The 23,953-nt window shown below is 47.5% G+C and overlaps 1 protein-coding gene across 3 annotated transcripts in view; it reads right to left on the bottom strand.

Annotated features, from left to right (window-relative positions):
* LOC146861877 (uncharacterized) overlaps nt 1-23,953 on the bottom strand; it is a 200,000-nt gene that overhangs the window by 96,749 nt on the left and 79,298 nt on the right. For all 3 annotated transcript variants that reach the window (XM_085641048.1, XM_085641047.1, XM_085641049.1), the window contains exon 3: nt 15,811-15,921. In XM_085641048.1, coding sequence (XP_085497174.1) covers nt 15,811-15,921 — 111 coding nt within the window. The remainder of the gene's footprint in view (nt 1-15,810; nt 15,922-23,953) is intronic.

Here is a 23,953-nt window from a genome sequence, read left to right as displayed (position 1 = left end):
GTCGTTTTCCCCTCATTTCAAGCTCCCCCTTCACTCTCCTTCTGTGTCTTTCCTCCGTTTTGCACTTGTTTTTTACCCTCATCACAATCTCCCTCTTTTACTTTCCTGTGTCCTCTGTGTCTTTCCTCCACTCTTTCTTGCACTTTTGCTGCCTTATTTGCACTTTTCTCTCTCTTTTTGCCTTTTTCCCTTTTTCAGCATATTTTTCCCCGCGGCTGCTGCCCCCGCGGCCCCTCCCCCCAGTATGACCAGTGCGACTGGCCCAATCCAGCTCCCCTTCCCGCTCCCTCCTCCCAGCAGTCCAGCCCTCACCGACCTCTACTTAATCGCGGGCGCGCCGCCGGGGTGCCAAAGGCAAGCCCGTCTGCGCCCGTTCGTGACCCGACTGCGACCAGCGCCAGGAACCCTGGATCTCAGCACCGCCAACGCTACGACCCAGCCGCACTCCACGCTCTCAACCCAGGTTGCAACAACAACTGCAAGCTAGCATCACCAGCCACACCCACGGACCCTTCAGCTGTCACCGCTGCCGGCACACCTGCAGCACCACCAAGACCACTGACCCAGCGCAATCCGCCCGCAAGAACCCAACCCAACCGAAGACCCTGCAATGCATCCTCCTGAATGTCCGATCCCTCCACAAACACGCCACCGAAATCAGGGACCTCCTCGACCGCACTACCCCGGACGTAGCATTTGAACCAACACCACCTCGGGACCGGACATCACCATCGCCATTCCCCAAGCATACAAGATCTCTAGGAAGGACCGCCCCACCCGCCCGGGAGGAGGAATCGCCATCGTCCACAAATCCACCCTCCGCCTGAGCACACTCCCCGACGAGACCACAGACCTGATGGAACACCTTCACTTCAAGATATTGGCCAGTCCTACCTCCACCCTCTGAGGAACCCTCATCTACCAACCCCCTGGACCCCGCAGACTTTTCGCCAACTCCATCACGGACATCATCTCCCAGCATGCCATCGCGTCTACCAACTACACCCTACTGGGAGACCTCAACTTACACCTCGACAACCAACTGTACCCCAACTTCCACCTCGACAACCAACTGGACCCCAGCACCACATCCCTCCTGGACAACCTCCACAACATTGGACTCCTCCAGATCGTAACCGAACCCACGCACTCAGCAGGACGCACCCTTGACCCCCTCTTCACAACAGGAAACTCCATCACCTTCAGCCACACCACCAAACTCCCATGGACTGACCATCGATGCGTACACTTCATCTTCAGAACACCCACCATCCACAGACACCAGTACCTGCTCCCACGAAGAAACTAGAGCAGAATCACAGACAACCAGCTAACCTCATCACTCAGCAACTCCACCCCAACCATCGCAGAAAACGACGACGCCAACACCGCAGCCCGAACCCTGCACAGATGGATCTCCAACAGCGCCAACACCATACCCCCTCAAGAAAAACAACATCACCCATGCCAAGAAAGCTAGATGGTTCACCAACGAACTTCGAGAGTCCAGACGCACTTGCCGCTGCCTCGAAAAGGCCTGGAGGAACACCAAATCCTACAACAACTTCAGAGCCGCCACCAACGCCCACCACCAACTCATCAGAAAAACGAGGAAAAAAGCGATTGAAGACAGAATCTCCACAACAGCAAAGAACTCTTCAACATCATCAAGGAGTTCGCACAACCCACCAGCGAATCCACCAACATCCCTCCCTCACAAGACCTCTGCAACAAACCAACACATCGAACCCTCACCAACCACCCCCAACACCCTGAAGCCAGCAATAAGACAACCGGACAGCCCTCGCCACCGAAAACACAATGAAGACGATGAAGTCAATTCACTCCGGGCCCCCCACGGACCCCTGCCCCCACCACATTTTCAACAGAGCCGCCGACACCATTGCACCCATGCTCTGCCACACCATCAATCGCTCCCTGGCAACCGCCTCGTTCCATGATGACTGGAAACACGCTGAGATCAACCCCCTCCTGAAGAAACCCTCGGCGGACCCCACCGACCTCAAAAAGTACAGACCCATCTCCCTGCTCCCGTTCCGAGCGAAAGTCATCGAGAAAGCCATCAACAGCCAACTTGCCACATTCATCGAAGAGCACAAAGTCCTCGACTCCTCCCAATCCGGATTCAGAAAAAAACACAGTACGGAACCCGCCCTCCTCGCCGCAACAGACGACATCCGTACCTTACTGGACAAAGGAGAAACAGCAGCCGTCATCCTCCTCGACCTCTCAGCGGCGTTCGACACAGTCTCTCACCACACCCTAATACGCAGACTCCACGACGCAGGGATCCAAGACAAGGCCCTCGACTAGATCCGCTCCTTCCTCTCCGGGCAGAACGCAGCGGATCAGAATCCCCCCTTTCCTCTCGGATCCTACACCTACCACCTGCAGAGTCCCCCAGGGGTCCTCCCTCAGCCCTACGCTCTTCAACGTCTACATGACTCCGCTCGCCCCCATCGTCAGAACCTACGGACTCAACATTGTGTCATACGCAGATGACACTCAACTCATCCTCTCCCTATCCAACGAACCCAACACCGCCAGACACAACTTTCGAGAAGGCATGGAAGCCATCGCCAAATGGATGAAAAACAGCTGCCTACAACTAAACACCAACAAAACGGAAGTACTCATCATGGGCCCAAACCCAGACGCCTGGAACGACACCTGGTGGTCCCTCGCCCTCGGAATCCCGGCCACCCACCAAGGACCACGCAGGCAACCTGGGAATCATCCTGGACTCAGAGCTCAAAATGGACTGCCAGGTCAACTCCGTCTCATCGTCCTACTTCCACACCCACTGCCTCCTACGTGAGACCTTCAAATGGATCCCCCTCGTACACAGAAATACCGTCACTCACGCCTTGGTCACCAGCAGGGTCGACTACGGCAACGCACTCTATGCCGGAATAAACATAAAATTCACCCGCAAGCTACAGAACATCCAAAACGCCGCCGCACGACTGGTCCTCAACCTGCCAAGACACTGCCACATCTCCCAGCACCTGCGCACACTCCACTGGCTCCCCATCGAAGCTAGAGTCACCTTCAAGATGCTAACCCATGCTCACAAGGCCCTCCACGGCACCGGACCAGCATACCTGAACAGTCGACTCAAATTCCACGCACCCCAAATGACCCTACGATCAGCCCAGCTCTCCTATGCCGTGTTCCCCCGCACCAGAAAGACCAGATCAGGAGGCCGCTCCTTCTCCTTCCGCACGGCCAGAGCCTGGAACGACCTTCCGCTCCACCTCAGACAGATAACATCGCTCCCCATCTTCGCAAGAAACCTCAAAACCTGGCTCTTCGACATACCCCCTCCTTGAAGGACTGGAATCTGCGAACCCACCCCCCAGCGCCTTGAGACCCTAACAGGTGAGTAGTCACGCTTAACAAACACCTGATTTGAGTTTGATTTGATAGCCCGAAAATGCTTCTCTGATGCCCTGTAGGCACTATAAGATTCTGAAGCTGTTGTGGCTATGTTTTCCAAAACAGAAAGCAAAGCATAATTGTTAGAATTACTTCAGCTAGGCTTTTGTCAGGAATTGAAGAAGAAGCATCCGGTTAACCACTACACATGTTAATTTGCCATACCTGAAGAGGCAATTAAAAATAGTGTCTACTCTTGGTAAAACTGATACCACTCACTGCTCAAACCACACACACTGATTCCTTCAACCAGTGGAGTTCGGCTCACCACAGGTATGGAGTAAATGTTTTAGCTGGCCATTTTGGAACCAGTTTGAATTCAAACTTTCACACTTGTCCAAAGTGTGTGATCCTGGACAAATCACTTTATCCCCTGGGGTCCCAAATCCCTTATCTGCAAACACTGAGAGAGCTGGAGACTGGCAGGACTGGAGACTACCAAACCGGCTGCATTAAGCACACCATAGAGTCGGCCAGACATTTCAAAATACATTTGGCAACAACGCAGTACCACTTCAGCATCACCTCAGCACAGCACCAACTCAGCTTCACTCAGCACCATCTCAGCAGACGTGCAGCACAGCACCTCAGCATGACTCAGTACAACAGCATAACTCTGCACCACCTCAGCATGACTCTGCATTACCTGGGCATCACCTACACACCACCTCAGCATCCCTCAGCACCACCTGAGCATCACTCAGCACCATCTGAGTATCACCTCCGCACCAGCACACCGCCACCTCACCACCACCTCAGCATCACTCGCACCACATCAGTCTGCCCTCGGAATCTGGCATCAGTTGATTCTCCCCTTGTGCTCATACGCTGCACGTGTTATAATTCAGGTACTATTTCCCAACTTCCACCCTCCGGTCCCCCTCCCCTAAGAGGGTCGTTCAGTTGTACATAATGTCTTACTGATTATATATAAGGTAACAAAAGTCTTACAACCCTTTATTAAAACTTTTCAGCATGCTGCACAGCAGTCACAATGCTTTACAACAAAGCTTAATGATATTGGCAAAGCCAATAACTCTGGCTAAACACTTATAAATTCCTAAAGGAAAGACCTATTGGCTATGCCCATGCTGGTTTAAGTGCATTCGCATATGAATAAGCAAAAACAATCTTTTGGTGAACTCTGAAAATTATACTTCATGTTGTGAATTAGGTGGCAAATACATACTTATGCAAAAAACACACACTCATAATTGCATGATTCCAGTGGCCCTGGCCATAGGTACTGTTCTGCATTGGTAAATACGGTTTTAAAAAAAAATGCCAAGGGAATAACATTTAGGTCAAAACCTGCTACTTTCCCTAGCTCAAGATTAGGAATATGGTCAACCAGAGATGTTGGATTTACTCCATGACACCTAATTTACATTCAAGCCCCATAGTGCTTCTTTTGGACTGGGAGAATTGTGAACCATTGACATAAGGAAAGTCAAAGACAAGATCGCACCAATAACTCAATGTTTCCTAATTAATGCATACAAGTAATGAGTCAGTTCAAACATATCAGTCAATGGTTCATCGTGAGTGGGTGGATGGGACAGGTAGCAAGCACTTTTAAATGATAATATATTTCTAATTAGTGCTTCATATCACATTTGCCCAATTTTGAGGTGAACCAAAATTACAATTATCAAGACTCCTGAGGATTCAATGTAGTGCCATTAGAACAGAGTTCTTCAATGTGTGGGGCGCGCCCGCCCAGGGGGGGGCATGACACCAGCTCAGGGGGGGGCGTGCAATCAACACTAAGATCTTACCTTTGTTGGTTTTTTACTGTCCCGCGTAGCAAGTCTTCACCCATTTCAAATGGGAATGTTTAGGTCTTGCCTAGCGTTGCAGCGCATGCGCTGCTCGCTGGCGAGAGATATTGTGATAGAGGGATTTCAGAAGGTGGTTTGAAGCCCCGCCCCTCATTTCCATTGGCTGGCGCCACCGCTTATGCTAAACTTGTAACACGAGGAGTGTTCTTTCATGTTCCTTTTCAGGGGGTCTCTGTCCAGGACCTGTGCGCTTTCACGCACATTAAAGGATATTTGTGCGGCTTAGAAAGACCTGAAATAATATTTCCACTTGTACAATCGCAGTTTTCCAATAAGGCCCACTACGCATTTGAAACCCGCACTCCCATAAGGTATTTACGCATGTTTTATCCATACAACCGGATGCTCTTGCTGAATTGGTATTGCCGATTTTGGGGGGTTGTGTGCAGCGTTTGTGGGCCCAGCTTTTTGGGAAATAATTAGAAATGCCCAGAATGTGAATTTAGCAGACACCAGTCTGGAGATGTATTCGAATTATTTATGTCTGACGGGGCTCCTCCTTTCATAAATAGCTGCTGGTCCTCCTTAGAGGCTATGCTCCTCCTTTCAGCAGTGCACCCAGGGCGGAAAAGCTTCATATTGGAGGAGTGAGGTTGGAGACTGCTCTGCTGCCTGGGTAAGTGCGGCCCTCTGTTCGTGTAGGGAGGTCCCTCCTCCTTTCATCAGCGCCTAGCCCCTGCCTGCGGCTCATTTCCTCTCCTCTCCTCGGTTTTCCCCAGTGTTCCACAATGATGTTCAGGGTCTTCCTTTTGTGTTCATGTCTGCTGTTTTTCCCCCTTGCTCTTGTAATTAAGCCTCCTTCCTTTGCGTTTCAGCCTGTATCCCCTTTTCTTGCGTTTCATCCTGTCTTTAATATTGTCCTTGTGCTTCAGCCTGTGTCTCTCTTTCCCTTGTGCTTCATCCTGTGTCTCTCTTTCCTTTGTGTTTCAGCCTGTATGCCCTTTTCTTGTTTCATCCGGTCTCTAATATAGTCCTTGTGCTTCAGCCTGTGTTGCTTTTGGTACTGTAAATAACAATGCCTTTTAATTGTTTTAAAGGCAATGCCATTTACAATGTAAATAGCTCAAAATAATGTAATTGCGAGACCTATTGCGTTGTAAATGCTTGTTTATTGTAGAACTCCAGTAACAGAGGGTTGGAGGGGGGAGGGAGGGGAAATAGATAAGGCACGACGTGCCCGTGCTTTTGTCATGTAAGGAGCTAACAGTTCCCCTTCCCAGGAGGGGTTAATTGGCAAAGCTGAAATGCTTCAGCTACAGTGGGAGGCAGGGTCTCCTCTGCTAAAACCGAAAGCAAAGGAACAGACAGTCCTGTTCCTTCGTGTTCGATCTCATAGCAAAGGAGACATCCTGCCTCCCACTGCAGCTGAAGCATTTCAACTCTACGAGTTTAACCCCGTCCAGAGAGGGTTAGCTCTTAGCAGAAAGGAGACAAAGTTGCTTTTAAATTTACACAGGCAGGCGCGCAACACCCACAGGGCTTCAAGTTGCCAAAAGAAAAATGCCAGCCAGCCATGTGTTGTTTAAACAGCCTGCAAATTGATTGTCTTGACATTAAATATGCTTATAAAGAAGTATGTATACATTTGTAATGTGACTTTTCTGTCTTTGTTCCATTTTATTATCAGTCATGGATCATTTAGACAGCCCTAGAAAACAATAAAAAGTGCTTCTATTTATATTTGCTGTTCAAAGTATGCACACACAAGTGCTGACAATACAGCTTTAGGTGACTGTTAACTTTTGTACTGCCTAGGACATCATAATAATGAGCTGGCAACCCTAATGATAAAACTGGAAGTTTGTTGTAAGATCAGCACATTTATTTCCTCCACCCTGATCCCTGGTTAATGCCATAATAGCAATAGTTTAACATATCTGAAACCCTACGCTGCCGTCAATAACCTGCTGAGTTACTTCAAGTGTCAGGGAATGTACCTTGCATTCAGACAACTCACTCCTCATTCTCGCCCTTCACTTTCACGCTCACCCTGCACTCACAGCGATCACAATGCAGTCACACTGATCACCATGCACTCACACCATTCACCCGCTCACCCTGAACTCACAGTGATCACTCTGCACTCACAATACACTTGCGCAGTTCACCCTGTACCTCACCTTGCAGTCACACAAGCACACTACTCACCCTGCAGTCATGTGACACTTCACTTATCTGTCCTTCTTACTGCTCAATCTGCAATCTCACTCAAATAAGACCTTCACTAACCATACATTCATTCATCCCACTCTGCACTTACATCCGCACCCAAATTCATATGTTCACCTCACTCACCCTGCAGTCACTCCTCTTACCCTACTCTCACACTGTTGTATGGCTCACCTTGCACTCACATGTACCTGCTACAAAGAACGTGTACCATGCAGATCAAAGAACTGAGTGTGAGTAAACAATGAGTAGTGCTATAAAAAATTAAATGTTTGCCAGAAAGGTGCTATAGAGAGATGAGGTGCATTGTTGGTGAGTGGTAGTGAGGAAATTTATGGAGAAGGAGGAAATGGGGGAGGGGGCGCCAAAACAGACCGTAACACTGTGTGCGACCAGTGCTAGGGGCAGCCCTGGCTGGGAGTGTTAGCCCCCACCTGAAGTTCGGGTCTAGTTGTGCCCCTGTACACAAGTATGGGCATGTCGTGCCCCATCAAGGTTTTCGTCCTAAATTACAGAAGGACACATTTACATGCACTGCAATCCAGTCTTTCAGGGGCCCACTTGATACAGGCAGCTCTGTTTTTGCCCTGATGGCCTGGAATAATTCCTAAACAGATTCTTGTAAATAACGTTTGGTTTCCTTTATTTTTAATGTGATTGATGTGAGAGAGTCTACTACTATTTGCAGAGAAATGTTTTTGTTTCATTCAACAACCATAAAAAAGCTTTTTAGATCAAAGCGGGTCCCCACATATGAGAAATTGGAGGATAGCACAGATATTATTCGCAGAAAAATTAGCGGGCTGCTGCTTTGTTACAACAGTGAAAACACACATCACTATCTCTGATTATTAGATGTAAACACTTTTATAATTTCGACCATAGCGCCTGTGCACCGTTAGTAGCCAGGCTAAAGAGGGTATGGCAGGGCTGAAAGTGAATCATTTAATCTCAAAGCTGTTCTGAACAGGGGCCCCCAAAATAGTATTGGCCCAGGGCACCCAAAACCCTTAACATGTCCCTGCCACCACAAAGTCTGTCAGACCACATTGCTCTGAAGTAAAATAGGCAACATCATTAATTTATTATCAGTTCTATTTGTTTTAAACATAAGCCTGACGTGTCGTAAACCCCCACTGCTTCAGGCAAGCAACTTCTCATACCACTAAGGAATTCTCAATGAGGTATTCGTTCAGCGCCCTCTCTGTGGACTTTCACCTTTGTCTTCGGATCCATAACTGGTTGGTGGGCAATAATCCCATTATAATGCTGCCTAAAAAGTTTGTTGATGGTTTCTAGAGAAGAATTGTCTCATGTACCAACTCTGAGCTAGGGAGTGCTCGAAAAATCTGATAACACTGTCTCTCTTACAATCACTGTTTTGGTTGAAAATGTCTGCAGAATGAATATGCTACTTACCAGTATGCATCTGTTCTTGGCGTGTAGGGCTGCTGACATTCATATCTGTGCATAGATCGCCGCCTAGTGTTGGGTCCGGATGTTTGCACGTTGTTGTCCTGGAAGAGTCTTCGAAGTATCCTGGGATAGGTGACTCCTCCCCTGGACTACAGTGCGCATGGGCATCCTCTCCATCCTCAGATTGTTTTTCGCCATTGTGGCAGTGATGGAGTAGATATAGAAAGTGATGACCATGCTTACAGTAATTCTGAGAGCTGCAGCTGCTACAGGCGCCGGGGAGGAGGGAGGGCGATATGAATGTCAGCAGCCCTACACGCCAAGAACAGATGCATACTGGTAAGTAGCATATTCAGTTCGAGGCATGTGGGCTGCTGAATTCATATCTGTGCATAGAATATATAGCAGTGCCCTCTTATTAGCGGCGGCTACCAGTGCCAGCTGCAGCGGTCTGAAAAAGAGTTTTGAGAACAGCCTGTCCTACAGCTGCCTGCTGTTTTGATTGCACATCTACACAATAGTGTTTGGTAAATGTATGTGTAGTGGACCAGGTGGCTGCTCTACATATGTCATGCAAAGGAATGTTTCCTAGGAAAGCCATTGAGGCCCCTAACTTACGTGTTGAGTGGGCTCGTGGGGGAATCGTTAAAGTGCGTTTAGCCTTTTGATAGCAAATTTGAATACATTTAACGATCCATCTGGCTATTCCTGCTTTGGAGATAGCGTTACCTTTGTGGTGTGGGGCAAAGGCAACGAAAAGTTGTTGTGTTTTCCTAAAGGGTTTGGTCCTGTCGATATAATACATGAGGGCCCTTTTGACATCTAGTGTATGGAGTGCCCTTTCTGCGACAGTTTGTGGGTTTTGGAAGAAAACGGGCAGTTCGATGGTTTGATTCATGTGGAACTGCGATACCACCTTTGGCATGAATTTGGGGTTGGTACGTAGTACGACCCTGTTGGCGTGAACCTGTATAAATGGCTCTTGAACGGTTAGTGCCTGGAGTTCACTAACTCTTCTCAAAGAAGTGATCGCTACTAGAAAAGCTACTTTCCAGGTAAGGAATTGAATCTCGCATGAGTGTAGAGGTTCAAAGGGTGGACCCATCAGGCGTGTGAGGACCAAGTTGAGGTTCCACATCGGAGCCGGTGGGTGGCTTGGTGGAATGACTCGTTTGAGTCCTTCCAAGAATGCTTTGATGGCAGGCACTCTGAATAGAGAGAGGTGCTGCCTGGTCTGCAGATAGGCTGATATTGCGGTCAAATGGACACGTATAGAGGTGTACGCCAGATTGCATCGGTATAGGTGTAATAGGTAACAAATAATGTTTTGGATGGATGCATCTAGCGGGTTAATGTCATTATTATTGCAATAAATGACGAACCTCTTCCATTTGGCTGCATAGCAAGCTCTGGTAGTGGGTCGCCTGGCCTCCTTAATGATGTCCATACAGTTAGGTGGCAGGTTGAGGTAGCCAAACTCTAGGACTTCAGGAGCCAGATTGCCAGGTTCAGCTGTTGCGGATCTGGGTGCTGAATCTCTCCATTGTTCTGCGTTAAATGCTCGGGTTTGATCCGCAGCCTTTGATGCGGCACCACGGAAAGTTCGAGAAAGGTGGTGTACCACGGTTGGCGTGCCCACGTTGGAGCAACCAGGACGAGCGTCAGTGAGTGTTGACGCAGTTTGCGTGCCACCAGCGGTATCAGTGGTGCTGGGGGAAAAGCGTACGCAAATCTGCCGGACCAGTTCATCCATATCGCATTGCCCTGCGACTGCGGATGTGGGAACCTGGCGGCAAAGCTTTGGCATTTTGCGTTTTCGCTTGTCGCGAATAGGTCTATCTCAGGATGACCCCACTGCTGGAAGTACAGTTGGAGTACTGATGGGTGTAACTCCCACTCGTGCATCTGGTGGCTGTGTCTGCTGAGCAGATCCGCCATCTGGTTGTCCTTGCCGGGGAGGTGTTCTGCCATGAGGAACATGTTCCTTTGAATGGCCCACTTCCACATGCTCTGAGCCAGATGAGACAACTGTGGAGAGTGTGTTCCTCCCTGCTTCTGTATGTAGTACATGGCAGTCATGTTGTCCGTCCGGATCAACACGACTTTGTTGCACAAGTGTACTTTGAAAGCTTTCATAGCGAGGAAGATTGCCATCAGCTCTAGAAGGTTGATGTGCATCTTCTTTTGTTGTTGTGTCCATAGTCCCTGCACTGTGTAATGGAGTACATGAGCTCCCCATCCCTGGAGAGACGCGTCCGTCGTCAGTATTATCTGTGGGACAGGCTCTTGGAACGGTCGGCCCTTGCAAAGGTTTTGTGGATTCCACCAATGCAGAGAGTTGTATGCCCGACCGCTCACCAACACTAGGTCCTTCAACTGTCCTTGAGCCTGATTCCACTGACGTGCTAAGCACTCCTGAAGCGGGCGCATATGTAGTCTCGCGTGGGGGACTATGAAGATGCAGGAGGCCATCATGCCTATCAACTGCATGAACACTCGCGCGGGAAGGGAGTGTTGTGGTTTGAACTTTGAAATCAGCATTTGCATGCTGTTGATTCTCACCAAATTTGGCTGAGCTGTGGCCGCCAGAGTGTCTATAGTCGCACCTAGGTACTGTTGTACGTGTGCGGGCTGTAGATGGGATTTTGGGTAATTTAGTGAGAACCCCAGACTGTGAAGGAGGTGAATGGTGCGGGACATGTGGCTGGCACATTGCTGGGCTGACTTCGCTTGAACGAGCCAGTCGTCCAGGTAAGGGTAGACGTGTATGTGCTGCCTCCGTAGATGTGCCGCCACAGTAGCTAGGCATTTTGTAAACACCCTTGGTGCCGTTGTCACGCCGAAGGGAAGGACTTTGAATTGGTAGTGCTGCCCTTGAACAGTGAACCTGAGGTATTTTTTGTGTGATGGGTGAATGGGTATGTGGAAATACGCATCCTTGAGGTCCAGTGTGGCTAGAAAGTCTCCCTGCTTGAGCAGCGGGAGGACTTGCTGGAGAGTGAGCATGTGAAAATGCTCGGAAAGAATGTATCTGTTTAGGGGTCTCAGGTCTAATATAGGTCTGAGTGACCCGTCCTTCTTCGGTATTAAAAAGTACAGGGAGTACACCCCCGTACCTTGCTCGTGGACGGGTACGACCTCTATTGCGCCTTTTAGAAGCATACTTTGCACCTCCTGCTGTAAGAGCGTTAAGTGCTCTGAGGACATAGGACGGTTTTTTGGAGGTATTGTGGGTGGAGTGGAGGTAAGTTCTAGATGAACCGTATTTGACAATATCTTTGACCCACCTGTCCGTGGTGATGGAGTTCCACGTGGACAGGAACCTTTGTAGCCTTCCCCCGACAGGTGTTATGTGGTCGGGAGGAAGGGAGAGGGCGTCACTGCTTGTTCTTGGGGGAGGACCTGGTGTTGCCGTAGCCGCGTCCTCTGCCCTTTGTACTGGAGCCACGATATCCACCCCGGGTGTTTTTATCGTAGGTGGTTTGTGTATTGCCCTTGTTGTATGTTTGCTGTGACCCCTGTCCTCTACCTGCTCCTCTATTTCCGGGGCGACGAAAGGAGCCGCTCCGAAATGACTGAGTCTGGAGAGCCCCCATGGACTTTGCAGTGTCCGTGTCCTTCTTTATTTTCTCTAGGGTGGTGTCAACCTCCGGGCCGAATAAATAGTCGGGGTTGACAGGCTGGTTGAGTATGTTGTTTTGCACCTCAGGTTTGAATCCGGAGATTCGTAACCAGGCATGTCGTCGCAGCATGACGCTAGTGTTTATGGCCCTGGCAGCTGTGTCTGCGGCATCCAGTGCGCACTTGATGGATGCGTTTGTGAGGAGCTGTCCCTCCCTGATGAGGATCTCTGCACCTTCTCTGAATTGGTCAGGGAGATGTTGGATTAGTTGCTCTAATGTGTCGTAGTGCGCTCTATCGTAGCGAGCGAGGAGTGCTTGAGTATTGGCAATGCGCCATATGTTGGCTGCCTGGGCGGCAACCCGTTTGCCAGAGGTCTCTAACACCTTGGACTCTTTGTCCGGGGGAGGAGCGTCACCTGTTGTTTGGGAGTGTGCCCTCTTGCGAGCATTCGCAACGACAATGGAATCCAGAGGTAATTGGCCTCTGATGTAAGTAGGGTCCCCAGGCGCTGATCTGTATTTTTTGTCGATCCTGGGGTTTATCACTCTTGCCCTGGTGGGTTCCTTGAAGATGTCCTTTGCTGGTTTGAGGACACCCTTCAACATGGGTAGAGTTTTTATATTCCTTTCTGAGGATGCAAAAGTATCCATAAGAAAGTCGTCCTCGACGGTGTCCGAGTGAAGTTGCACCCCATGATTGGCCGCAGCACGTTCAATTAGAGCGTTGAACACTGCCGTGTCCTCTGTGGGAGATGTTTTTGCTCCATAGAGTTGCGGGTCTTGTGCATCCATAGGTGCACCTGGGTCCACAGGGTCATCCCAAGTTTGATCAGGGTCCTGTTGGCCGTCAGGGTCCATGTCTCCGGGGTAGGGGACTTGGTCACCCATGTAGTCCACCAACGCATCCGTGTCGGAGTGTGTGGGAGAGAAGGATTGTGGATCCTGGTAGGGTGAGTGGAAAGGTTTGTAAAGAACTGGTTCTGTAGCCACAGGCAGCTTTCTTTTAAGTGGAATCCTGAAGGAGTCCAAAGCCGGCTCCGAAGTTATTTTCCGTTTGTGGATAATCATCCTGCCGGTGTCGGCGTCGATTAGATGCGATGGAGACGTCTCCGCAGAGCGTTCGGCAGGCGTGATTGTGGTATGGGTCACCCGTGTCCTGATTTGGAACATTTTCGGGGCCGTGGATGGTGGCAGGCCAAAAGTAATGTTGGCTGGTGTCGAAGAGGCTGCTGGAGCTTTAATTGGTTCGGAGCCTGACGTGTCCTGGAGGACCATTTTCTTTTTGGTGCTTTGCGTCTGGAGCGCCCTCGAGTCTTTTGCACCGACCGGTTCTGTTGAGGCGGTCGTGGATTTTTTCGGCGCCGGTGGGTCATCGAGTCGAGGGGCGGGAATGGCCGTCGACTTCTTCGATGAGTGTGGCTTTGGTGTCGCCGTGGAAGCGGTGTGAGACGCAGCAGGCTGTTTGACCTTTGGGGTCGGAGCCGATTGCGTCGGTGCCGGGAGCCGAGCAGGTTTGGTGATACCGAAGGCCTTCTTCCTTATGTCGACTCCGACGTCGGCCGCTTCGAGTTCGGCACTGAAGTCTCGTTTGGTGCGCTCGGTGCTGATGTGTTTTGCTGGCGTCGAAGGTGTGGAGGGCCTCGATCCGACCAGCGCCACTTTCGGTTTCGGTTTCAATTGAACCAATACAGCTTTCGGTTTCGGTTTTGAAGACGGGAAACCAGCCGTTTTGGGCATTAATGGCTGCCGCTGAATGTCCGAGGCCGGGCCCGAGGGCGGGGCCGAAGAACTGCGGGATAGGTCTTGGGTAAGGCCCGAAGGCGATCCCTCGACCGGAGCCATAGACTGTTGCACTGGGCTTTCTTCAGTCTGAACGGGTAGGCCTTGCTCGTCACCGGAGCTACTCTCTTCGGCCCCTAAGGCCTCATTGTAGTCTCCTACCTCGGCGTCGTCTTCATCTCTGCGAAAGAGTGTTTCGTCGACGTCTTCCAATCCGGAGTCCTGTTCGGAAACGGGACTGGAGGGTAGGTTCTCCACTTCTTCGACATCTTCGGTCTCGGCGTTGAAGATGTCGGCCGGGGCCGGTGCCGCTTGCTGCGCCTTGAGCCTCGCCGCTCGTCGATTCCGTAGAGTCTTCTTGGATCGAAATCTGGCACAGGCCATGCATGTAGATTCGTCGTGATCCGGTGAAAGGCATTTGTTGCACACCGGATGGACGTCGACGTGGGGATATTTCGCATTGCATACCGGACACCTCTTGAATGGTGTTCTCGATTCCATCGTTGATGTCGAATCGACGGTCGGGTAAGATGCGAAAGTTTGTTCTGGAAGTTAGTAAACTAACAAAAATACTATCGATACCGATCGAGAACAGTACCGACGCGAACTAAAGGCCTTTTGGCCTGAAAAAAGATTTTCCTAACTTGAGTCAAGATAGCACATCCGAACCCAATGGCGGAAAAAAACAATCTGAGGATGGAGAGGATGCCCATGCGCACTGTAGTCCAGGGGAGGAGTCACCTATCCCAGGATACTTCGAAGACTCTTCCAGGACAACAACGTGCAAACATCCGGACCCAACACTAGGCGGCGATCTATGCACAGATATGAATTCAGCAGCCCACATGCCTCGAACTATTCAGCTTTGAGAGAAACTGCTATCAAAACTCTCTTGCCTTTCAGCTCGTCCTATTTATGTGAGATTGGGTTCTCAACACTTGACGTATTAAAGACTAAGTACCGTTCAAGACTGGATGTGGAGCACAACCTGAGGATGGCAGTAGGAAACATCCATCCACAGATTGACAGTCTATGTGGCTAAAAACCGGTACACCCATCACATTTATGATGGTGGTGTTATTATTAAACTATGTCATGTGTAAAACAAAGCATCCAAGTAAAAACAATTTGCGCACATTTTATCTTGGAAAATTGTGTTTTGAGCTGAGTAATAAGCCTCTGTCATTTCACCACACCCACTCACAAATCTGGGCTTGACTAAGCACTCTTATTGTGTTGAACATTATTTGCCCTATACGGCCCGTGATATGCGCGGGGTGGTCGATTATGTAGTGTACCAGATTCCAGAAATTTCGGTCAGGTGGTGGGGGAGCCCAACATCAAAAGCATTCAGCTGGGGGGGCTCAACCAACAAAAGTTTGAAGACCTCTGCCTTAGAAGGATGGAATTCAGAGTTGGTGCTGCTGGAATTAGACATGAGGACCTGAAGTCACAGTATATGTCAGGAACAAGTGATAAGTCGTTTAGCAACCATGCTGGCATTTTAATCACTTGTTACTCACCTGGGGAATTACTTTCACTCTGCCGTCTCCCAGAGTGCTGGTTGTTCACAGAATAAATATCCTCCTTTTCTTTAGCTCTTAATGAAAAGACGGATGTGGCAATAAGAGGGCCTGTTATGACAAGGAAATAGAAAACACGGATTAATGAGTGGCTCCTATTTTGTGCACGCTTGTTTATTTGTATTGGATTAACGCCAAAACCCGTATACGAAAAATGAAAACAAAAGTGGTTTTGTATGTTCACAACTCATCAGTTCCCTTTTCACCTCAGACACATAATACGGCTAAACTGTTATTTCTGTAAAAGCTGCAGCCTGGGTCATTTCCAAAGCACTACTTCTTCTGACTAGTTGTATCAATACATATAGGAAATTATAGCAGGGAACATTTAGATTTAGCCAGAAATTAATCTTGACAGGTGTTTGCCTACAGCCAGAACCCTAATTTAATTGCTTTCATCATAATTACACTCATTGTGTAGTTGCCGGGTAGGTGCGTTTGTGTTAAAGAGCCACTCCTGCTGCGGAGCCTTACTAATTGTGACAGATGCACATTTTTGGGGAAGAATAGCAGAGCGCTAATGGCAATGAGGAAGTGGCAACAGTGGCGCACAAGACCGCTTCCAGAGCCTGCCACTCAAAGTCTGATAGGTTCATCGTTGACTGGGCGGAGTCAGTGTGGGCCAGTGCTGTACTTTTAGTGCACCCTCAGCTGAACCATCAGCCAAGTAGGACTGGCTGGCTGCTCTCTCATTGGCATGATTTAGATACAGAATCTAGGCCGAAACAAACTGGAGCTCTCTAATTGGCCCATGGCAGGTAAGTAGTCTTTCCAGTCAAGCTTCTTCTAATTAAATTCTGGTACTTGTTGAACATTTTGCCTTTAAAATGCTGGACTCCAAACCTCAGAATGCAAAGGAAAAATAGCACTGAACAATCTATCTCTGCAGAATTGTGCAACCCAGCTTACTCGAAACGAATGGGAAAATGAAATGTGCCATTTTATTGTTATTTCTATAGTGCTGCTCACATTTAGTCGGGTGAGGACGCGCGCGGGACAAGCCAGGCTAAGCCTGGGCAAAGGGCGGGCCGTCCGGGGCTGTAAGAGGCTGGGCTGGGGCCCCCCCCCCGAAAAGTTAGTATAAATAAGGTCTTGATTACGATATACATCTTGTAACGGAAAATGGTGAAAAAGAGAACATATGGTTCCAAAGCCATTGGAGGGGGTGGTGTGACCTTGGACTCGTATCTGGTGAAAGTATCCAGCATGTTAAATGACGAAATAGAAAGAACTGAAAGGAGGCTTTCGCTGAATCCTGGCCTCACTACTATCGCCCTGGTACATGACACGCCAGAAGAGAACGGTTCCCAGCCTACATCATCAGGTCTACTTCGGGATTTGATAGATAGCGATGTAATCCCCATGAGTGATCTTGTCCAGCCCCATGTAGCTTTCTCTTCAGGTGATACTGACGATGTTGTACCTAGTATTTCTTCCCCCCCTGCCCAAAAAAAGAGACAAGTTACTAGGGCCGGGGGTATAGTCCCACAGAGCATGGCTAACCAACAGAGGGGGTCAAGAGTACAGAAACCTAAGTCTAAGGTAGCAAAACAAATACCTCTTAAGCTTGTACCAGAAGACCAAATAGATTCACTGTGGGTATCATTTAGAGATAAATTAGACCGGATCCTGGATCCTATTTTAGTCAGGATATCGTCTATAGAAGAAAGAGTGATTAGTATGGAAAGGCGGTATGGGGTGACACTTTCATCTAACACCCATATTGTTCAATGTGAACCACCTTCCCTGGAGATAGAAGGCCAGCCAGCCACTTTAAGGGATCAGCCCATAAATCTACCTGAATCTCAGATACAGGCTGAATCCTCAATTGTTGGCATAGGCCTTGGCATGAAATCCTTGTATCTAAGGGGCCTATAAATATCAGCGGCCCAGTAAAATCGGGAAACGTGGCAACCTTTGTAAGATCCACTATTAGTTCTAACCCCTGAGTTTTTATAAGATCCCTGCAGAAAGAGAGGTTTTTCAGCTTATTCCTGAGGCTTTGCCCCTAGTACTTGTTTTGGCCAATGTACCTTGCCTATGCCCTGGCAAAGAAGAATCCGTAGGCAATTTAATTATTAAAGTTCTCCATTGGCTAACAAATAACACCAATACATCTGAAAGGGGCAAACAACATTTGGCCAAGGAAATTATAATGGCCAGGAGGGTACCCTGGTTGGGAAAGAGTAAGAAGAGATTTGAGGGTGACTGTATAGTTATACATTTTTCAAGTCCCCAACTGTTGTCAAACGTGTTAGCAAATCTATTCCCCCCCCAATTTAGGGGCTCTGCTATAATTCCATTAACCCTAGATTTCTTTTACGATCGATCGTGGTGTAATGGGAATAATTTTAGGACTAGTTTAAAACCCACTTATAGCAACCTACCAATGAGAAGGGGCTTTCCACCTTTGACGGAAGGAATTAATTTGAGGAATAGATATGGGGCTCTGACAGGCATGGAGGATTGTGATTGACTGCAGGGTGCCTCTAATGATGTTCTGAGCAGCCTATATGTGAATGTTCAAATGAACAGGCAACCGGTGCAGGGTAATGAGGGGATCCAAGTAGGACACATAACATCCACATGTCCCTTAGTGGAACTACCAATGATCATAGAGATCCCTCACAACACTAATCCCCCCCATGGTGGGGTGCTCGATTCCAAATGGTGTAGAAAGACCCACTAAAATACAGACTATCATGCTAAATCCTCACCCTCTAGACAACTCCATTGCCGAGTATTCCATGGGAGGAGTGAACGAGATCGAAGAAGGAATAAAATACCTCCAAAATACGAATATTATTCTAACAAAAATGGAAGGTTTAACCCTCCTTTCATGGAACATCGCGGGAATTGCTAATAAGGTAATATCTCCGGATTGGTGTAGATTTATTGAACAGTATGACATTAATCTTTTCCAGGAATCGTGGTCTGTAGCCCCGGTCTTCTGTATGGGATTTCTTAATTTTTACATCCCTGCGGCTAAAAATTTAAAAGGTCGGCCTGCAGGAGGTCTAGTGATCTGGATTCGCCAGTCCTTGAGATGCAAGGTGCAGCAGGTCGGAGCATTATCAAAAGATATCCTGGCAGTTAGACTTGAATGGCCTGATGGCCGTAAAGTAGCTATCTTTAATGTTTATGCCAGAGGACAACCAGGGGGACGAATCTCAGAGGTAATTGAAGCTCTTGATTCCCAGTTGGAGGATCTTTCAGAGCAGATTGCCCCAATAGTGGGGGGAGATTTTAACACCACTTATGAACCCCTTGGCCAGGAAGACCAGGATATTTCTGCTGATCAAGACAATAGATGGGGAATCCCTAAACTTGATGTCCCCGTTCTAAAAAGATGGTCAGCTGCAGCAATCCAGCTCAAAGTAATGTGTCTAGAAAGGGGATTAAGAGCAGCAAATGGGAGGACTCCCTCTGATCAACAGGGAGCGAACTCCTTTGACAATGGGAGGAACAGTAGTCGGATTGATTATTTACTGGTGGATATTAGATTTCGGCACAGGCTGGTTGACATGGCCATTATACCCCGATTAGAAAACTATCATAACCCCTCTGCTCGTCATTTTATGTACATAGGGGGGACGGAGTTGAGCCCATAAGAGGAGGGACAACTACCTTAGATATTGTTGCCTCTAATAATATGCGTCATGTCAAATGGGACAAATTATCGGAGAATCCTGCTCAGTTGGCTGCTCTTAAAAATGAAGTGATTGGGGAATTAATTAAATTAAATACTCAAATTAATAGACAGGACTTCCCCTGTATTATGCTTGAGGCCCGCAATAACCTTTTTGCAAGACTTAAGGTTTTTTTCCAGAAGCAACAACCAAGGGGAAATAGAAAACCAAAATTGGTAACAACTAAGTGGTATAATGAATCTTGTAAATTCGCTCGTTAATGCTGAGCAAAGAATTAAGGGCTAAGAATCCCATTAAAATACAAGAGGCAAGGGATTCTTATAGGCATGCCCAGAAGGTGGCAAAAAGGCAGTGGGATGAGGACAGATGGCGGGATCTGAAATTGGCTTGTGCATCCAAGGATTCAAAGCAATTTTGGAATATTATAAAATGGGATAGGGGTGGGAAAGGAGAACCCCCCCAAAACAATGTTCCTCAATCTCAATGGTTAGAATTTTTTAAACCCCAATATGCTTGTCACCGTGAGATAGAGGATTGTAGTCTCCCACAGACCATCCTTTAATCAAACAACCAGTTTACTACTGAAGATGTGAGTATGGCACTAGACTGTGTAACCAGAGGTAGGGCACCAGGAATGGATGGTATTCCAGCTGACATCTTCTTGAGTGATAGACCGTCCTGGTGCCAGTACTTTGCATTGCTGGCAAATTCAGTGGCTAGAGGTGCTCCCATTCCATCTTCTTGTAAGGGAGCTGAAATCATCCCAGTTTTTAAAAAGGGGGACAAATCACTCCCAAAGAATTATAGGCCTATTAGCCTCATAGACTCGGCGCAAAAACTGGTTGGTCATCTAGTCCAAAACAAAATACAATCATGGATTGAGGACCAAAACATCCTATCCCCATATCAAGCTGGGTTTCGTTCTTGTACCAGCTCAATCGACCAGGTCTTCTTTTTTATCCTATTGTATTGGAGGAATGTGTTGCTAACTAAGGGATCATTATATGCAGTCTTTGTAGACTTAAAATCGGCCTTTGATTTAGTTCCCCGTTGTAAACTTTGGTCTGTCCTTGCTGATCAAGGGATACCATCTGATCTTTTGACTCTACTCGTCCGCCTGCATGAGAACAATTACGCCAGAATCAGATGGGGGGCCCAGAGTGAGGTCACTGATTCATTCCCTGTCGAGCGTGGGGTTCGACAGGGGTGTGTCTTGGCCCCTACTCTATTCTCACTTTATATAAATGGAATAGTTGAACATCTTTGTAGCTCCCCCATAGATGCACCTATTTTGGCTGGTGCGCACGTGCCTGTTCTCATGTTCGCGGACGACACCCTTATTGTTTCGCGAACCCTGAGTTCCTTTCAGAAGGCGGTAAATGCTTTTGGAGAATTCTGTCTATGACGTGGTCTTGAGATTAATACCACAAAAACTAAGTTCATGTCTTTGAACTTGTTCAAACCCTATAAGGGTAGAATGCTCTTAAATGGTACTCTTCTTGGGCAGGTTGATTCTTTTGTATATCTTGGAATCTCGCTCCAGGCTAATATGGGATGGAATTGTCATATGGATATGGCCACATTAAAATTTCACCATCTTGCAGGGGCCCTATCCTCTAAACACAAGTCCTCCCTAACTAGGCCTGTTACACCTGCCTTGGAGGTCTACAATATGAAAGTAATCAATACTGCCCTTTAAGGAATAGAACTTTGGGGCTTTAACAACTTGAACCATTTAGTTAAAGCGGAGAATAAGTTCTTACGTAACTTAGTTGGTGTTCCCCAAAGTACCCCGATCATTCCGCTCTTGTTGGATTTGGGAAGGAAAAGTATCAAAGATATAGCAAGGCTGCGGCCATTATTATACTGGAGACGCATTTGGTCCACTCCCGAACTTCTACATTATGCACAGGGACTGAAGGACGTGATTTTGGCCGACCAATTTCATAAAATTAAGTGGCTCAAGGAGCTCAGGTCTCTTTTATTAAAGTTGGACCTGAGCATCTTGTGGGACAAACCAGATTCTTCAATTTTCCCATCTAAAAAACTAATGAAAGAAAAATATTGGGAAATGGTTCAGACAGAATCCAACAGAGCCAATATGCACACGAATTTAACTGGTCGGTTCTTAGACTATAAATCACGCCCATTGTGTGAAGCTTATTGGGATATAATCGAGAGGCCATTAGACGGTATGTTATATTTTCAATTTAGGATAGGTACTCTCACGGTCAAAGCATTCACAAATAAATGGTCCTCTACAATGGATGAGAAATGTCATAATTGTCTGGATATGATTGAATCAGTAGCGCATGTATTCTTTGCTTGTCCCCTTTATGCAGCCCCGCGTCGCAAGTGGCTTAGACCTATCTGTCTAAAATTAGCTTCAAGTAGACATATAGAAGCATTAAGGATATTGGGGTCTGACTGCTCGCCATGTTGGGCGGTGGCTGTAGCCAAATTTTTAAGTTGGGCTTGGATAATACGTACCCGGACTTCTATCCAACTTACTAGTTGCTAGTAAACCTCTTGAATTTGCTATGCTGTTTTAATCTTTTTTAAAGAGGGAAATACATTTTATGTAAATTTAGTAATTGAAAATGTATATTAATTCTTTTTATTGACAGTAATTAATTGGATCTAATGTTTTTTTTTTATATAACAAAGAGGATTGTCATGTGATATTTATTTTGTTTGTGTCTAATATGTTTTATGTGCTTTTAAGATTTACTGTCGAATAAAGCTTTTTGATGATGATGGTAAATTGTTTATTGTCTATACTGATACTCTTCAGATTAGACAGTCCATTTTTTTACTTTGTAATTAAATAGATAGGCCAGCCGTGAGCAGGGCACTCCTGCGGGATTCCAGAAGGATGAGGGCCTAGGCCCGACAAGGCCCAGAGCCATCCAGCCTCCCCTGATCTACCGCTCTCACCTGGACTGCTGAACGAGGGCGGGCCTCGCTCACGGCCCGGGGCGTCTCATCATGAAGCCGTGCGTTGGAGAGATTCAGCGCCTCATGCAAGGGTCTGGCGTGACAACTAACACTTTCATGTTATCTGTGTCAAAAATAATATGGGGCTTCGGTGGGGAATTCAATCAATCAATCAACAAAGCTTTATTTCGACACGTAATGTCATAAAAGCACAAAACACATAAAAACAAATACAAATTCATTATTTTTTTAAAACATGTCGTAAAAAATCCAATTTGAAATATACAATAAATATCTAAAAAATGTATTAAATTTCACAGCTTTGGGGATTAAAAACAGTATTTTAAAAGATTTAATTAAAACTGATAGATTTTTGCCTGATTAGCCATGCCCAACCTAGAAATTTGGCCACTCCACAAACTAAGGTGGTGTTGGTGGTGGTTTTAAGGATTCGCATAGCGACAATGTGATCCCTTGTTCCTAGGAGTAAACAGGCAGGTCTAAGCCATTTCGTCCTAGGTAATAGATAGGCTGGGCATGCAAAGAAGAAATGGGAGACGCTTTCAGTGGCACCGGGACAGAATGGACAGTCAGGGAGGGTCTTGTGGGGGGGTTTCCACTTACTAGTATGGTTACGTAATGGGAGCGTCCCGAACCTAAACTGAATAAAAAGCGACCTGTCCCTGGGCTTAGTGATGAAGTCAAGGTATGGTTCTAAGAGGATAGTTGATTTGTGTTGATAAAAAGCCTCTGTCAGCCTTCCAATATTGGGATCTCTTTGTTCCGAAGCATCCACCCAAGCCCAAAAGGCTCGCTTAACTTCGATCTTCGATAATGGTGCCTCCGCTGGCCAAACAGTTGTAAGGCCGGTTGCGATCAGAAGTTTTTTTGTGTTTGCGAGCCACTCAATTTTATGGGCACCTTGCATGTTCATAACCTCCCTGAGCCCTTCAGCATAGTTAGAGAGCTCAGGGGTTCGCCACAGCCGCGCCCAATATAGCAGAGGGCGAAGGGTGGCTAGATCCCTAATTGAGCGCCTACCAAAATCGCTAAGGAGTGGTTTAGTCGGAGTGCCCCTGGGGAGTGATACAAGTTCCCTAAAGAACTTATTTTCGCTGGTCACCAGTGAGTCAACACAGCTGTAGCCCCATAATTCGGCGCCATAGAGTGCGCTACCCACCGCCTTTGCAGCATAGATGTTTAGTACTGGGGTAATAGGTTTAGAGGTAGAGGCCCGAAATTCCTTTCCCAAGGCACCAGTTACTCTTTTAAGATTAAGTGCCATTTTATCTATATGAGGCTGCCATCTGAGCCTGTCGGAGATTCTGATTCCCAGATAATCAAACTCTCTGACACGCTCAAGTGGTTTCCCTTCTAGGGTCAGAATAGAACCAGAAGATTTTGAGGGATTAAAATAGAGGAGTTTAGTCTTGGCGGTATTGATGACGAGGCCTCTTCGCTCACAGAACAGAGAGAAGCGCTGTAACAACTTCTGT

Source organism: Triturus cristatus, chromosome 2_2 (assembly GCF_964204655.1).
Source record: "Triturus cristatus chromosome 2_2, aTriCri1.1, whole genome shotgun sequence".
Classification (NCBI taxonomy): Eukaryota; Metazoa; Chordata; class Amphibia; order Caudata; family Salamandridae; genus Triturus; species Triturus cristatus.
The sequence above is the reverse complement of the archived record's forward strand: the minus strand, read 5'-3'. Positions and strand labels throughout refer to the sequence as shown.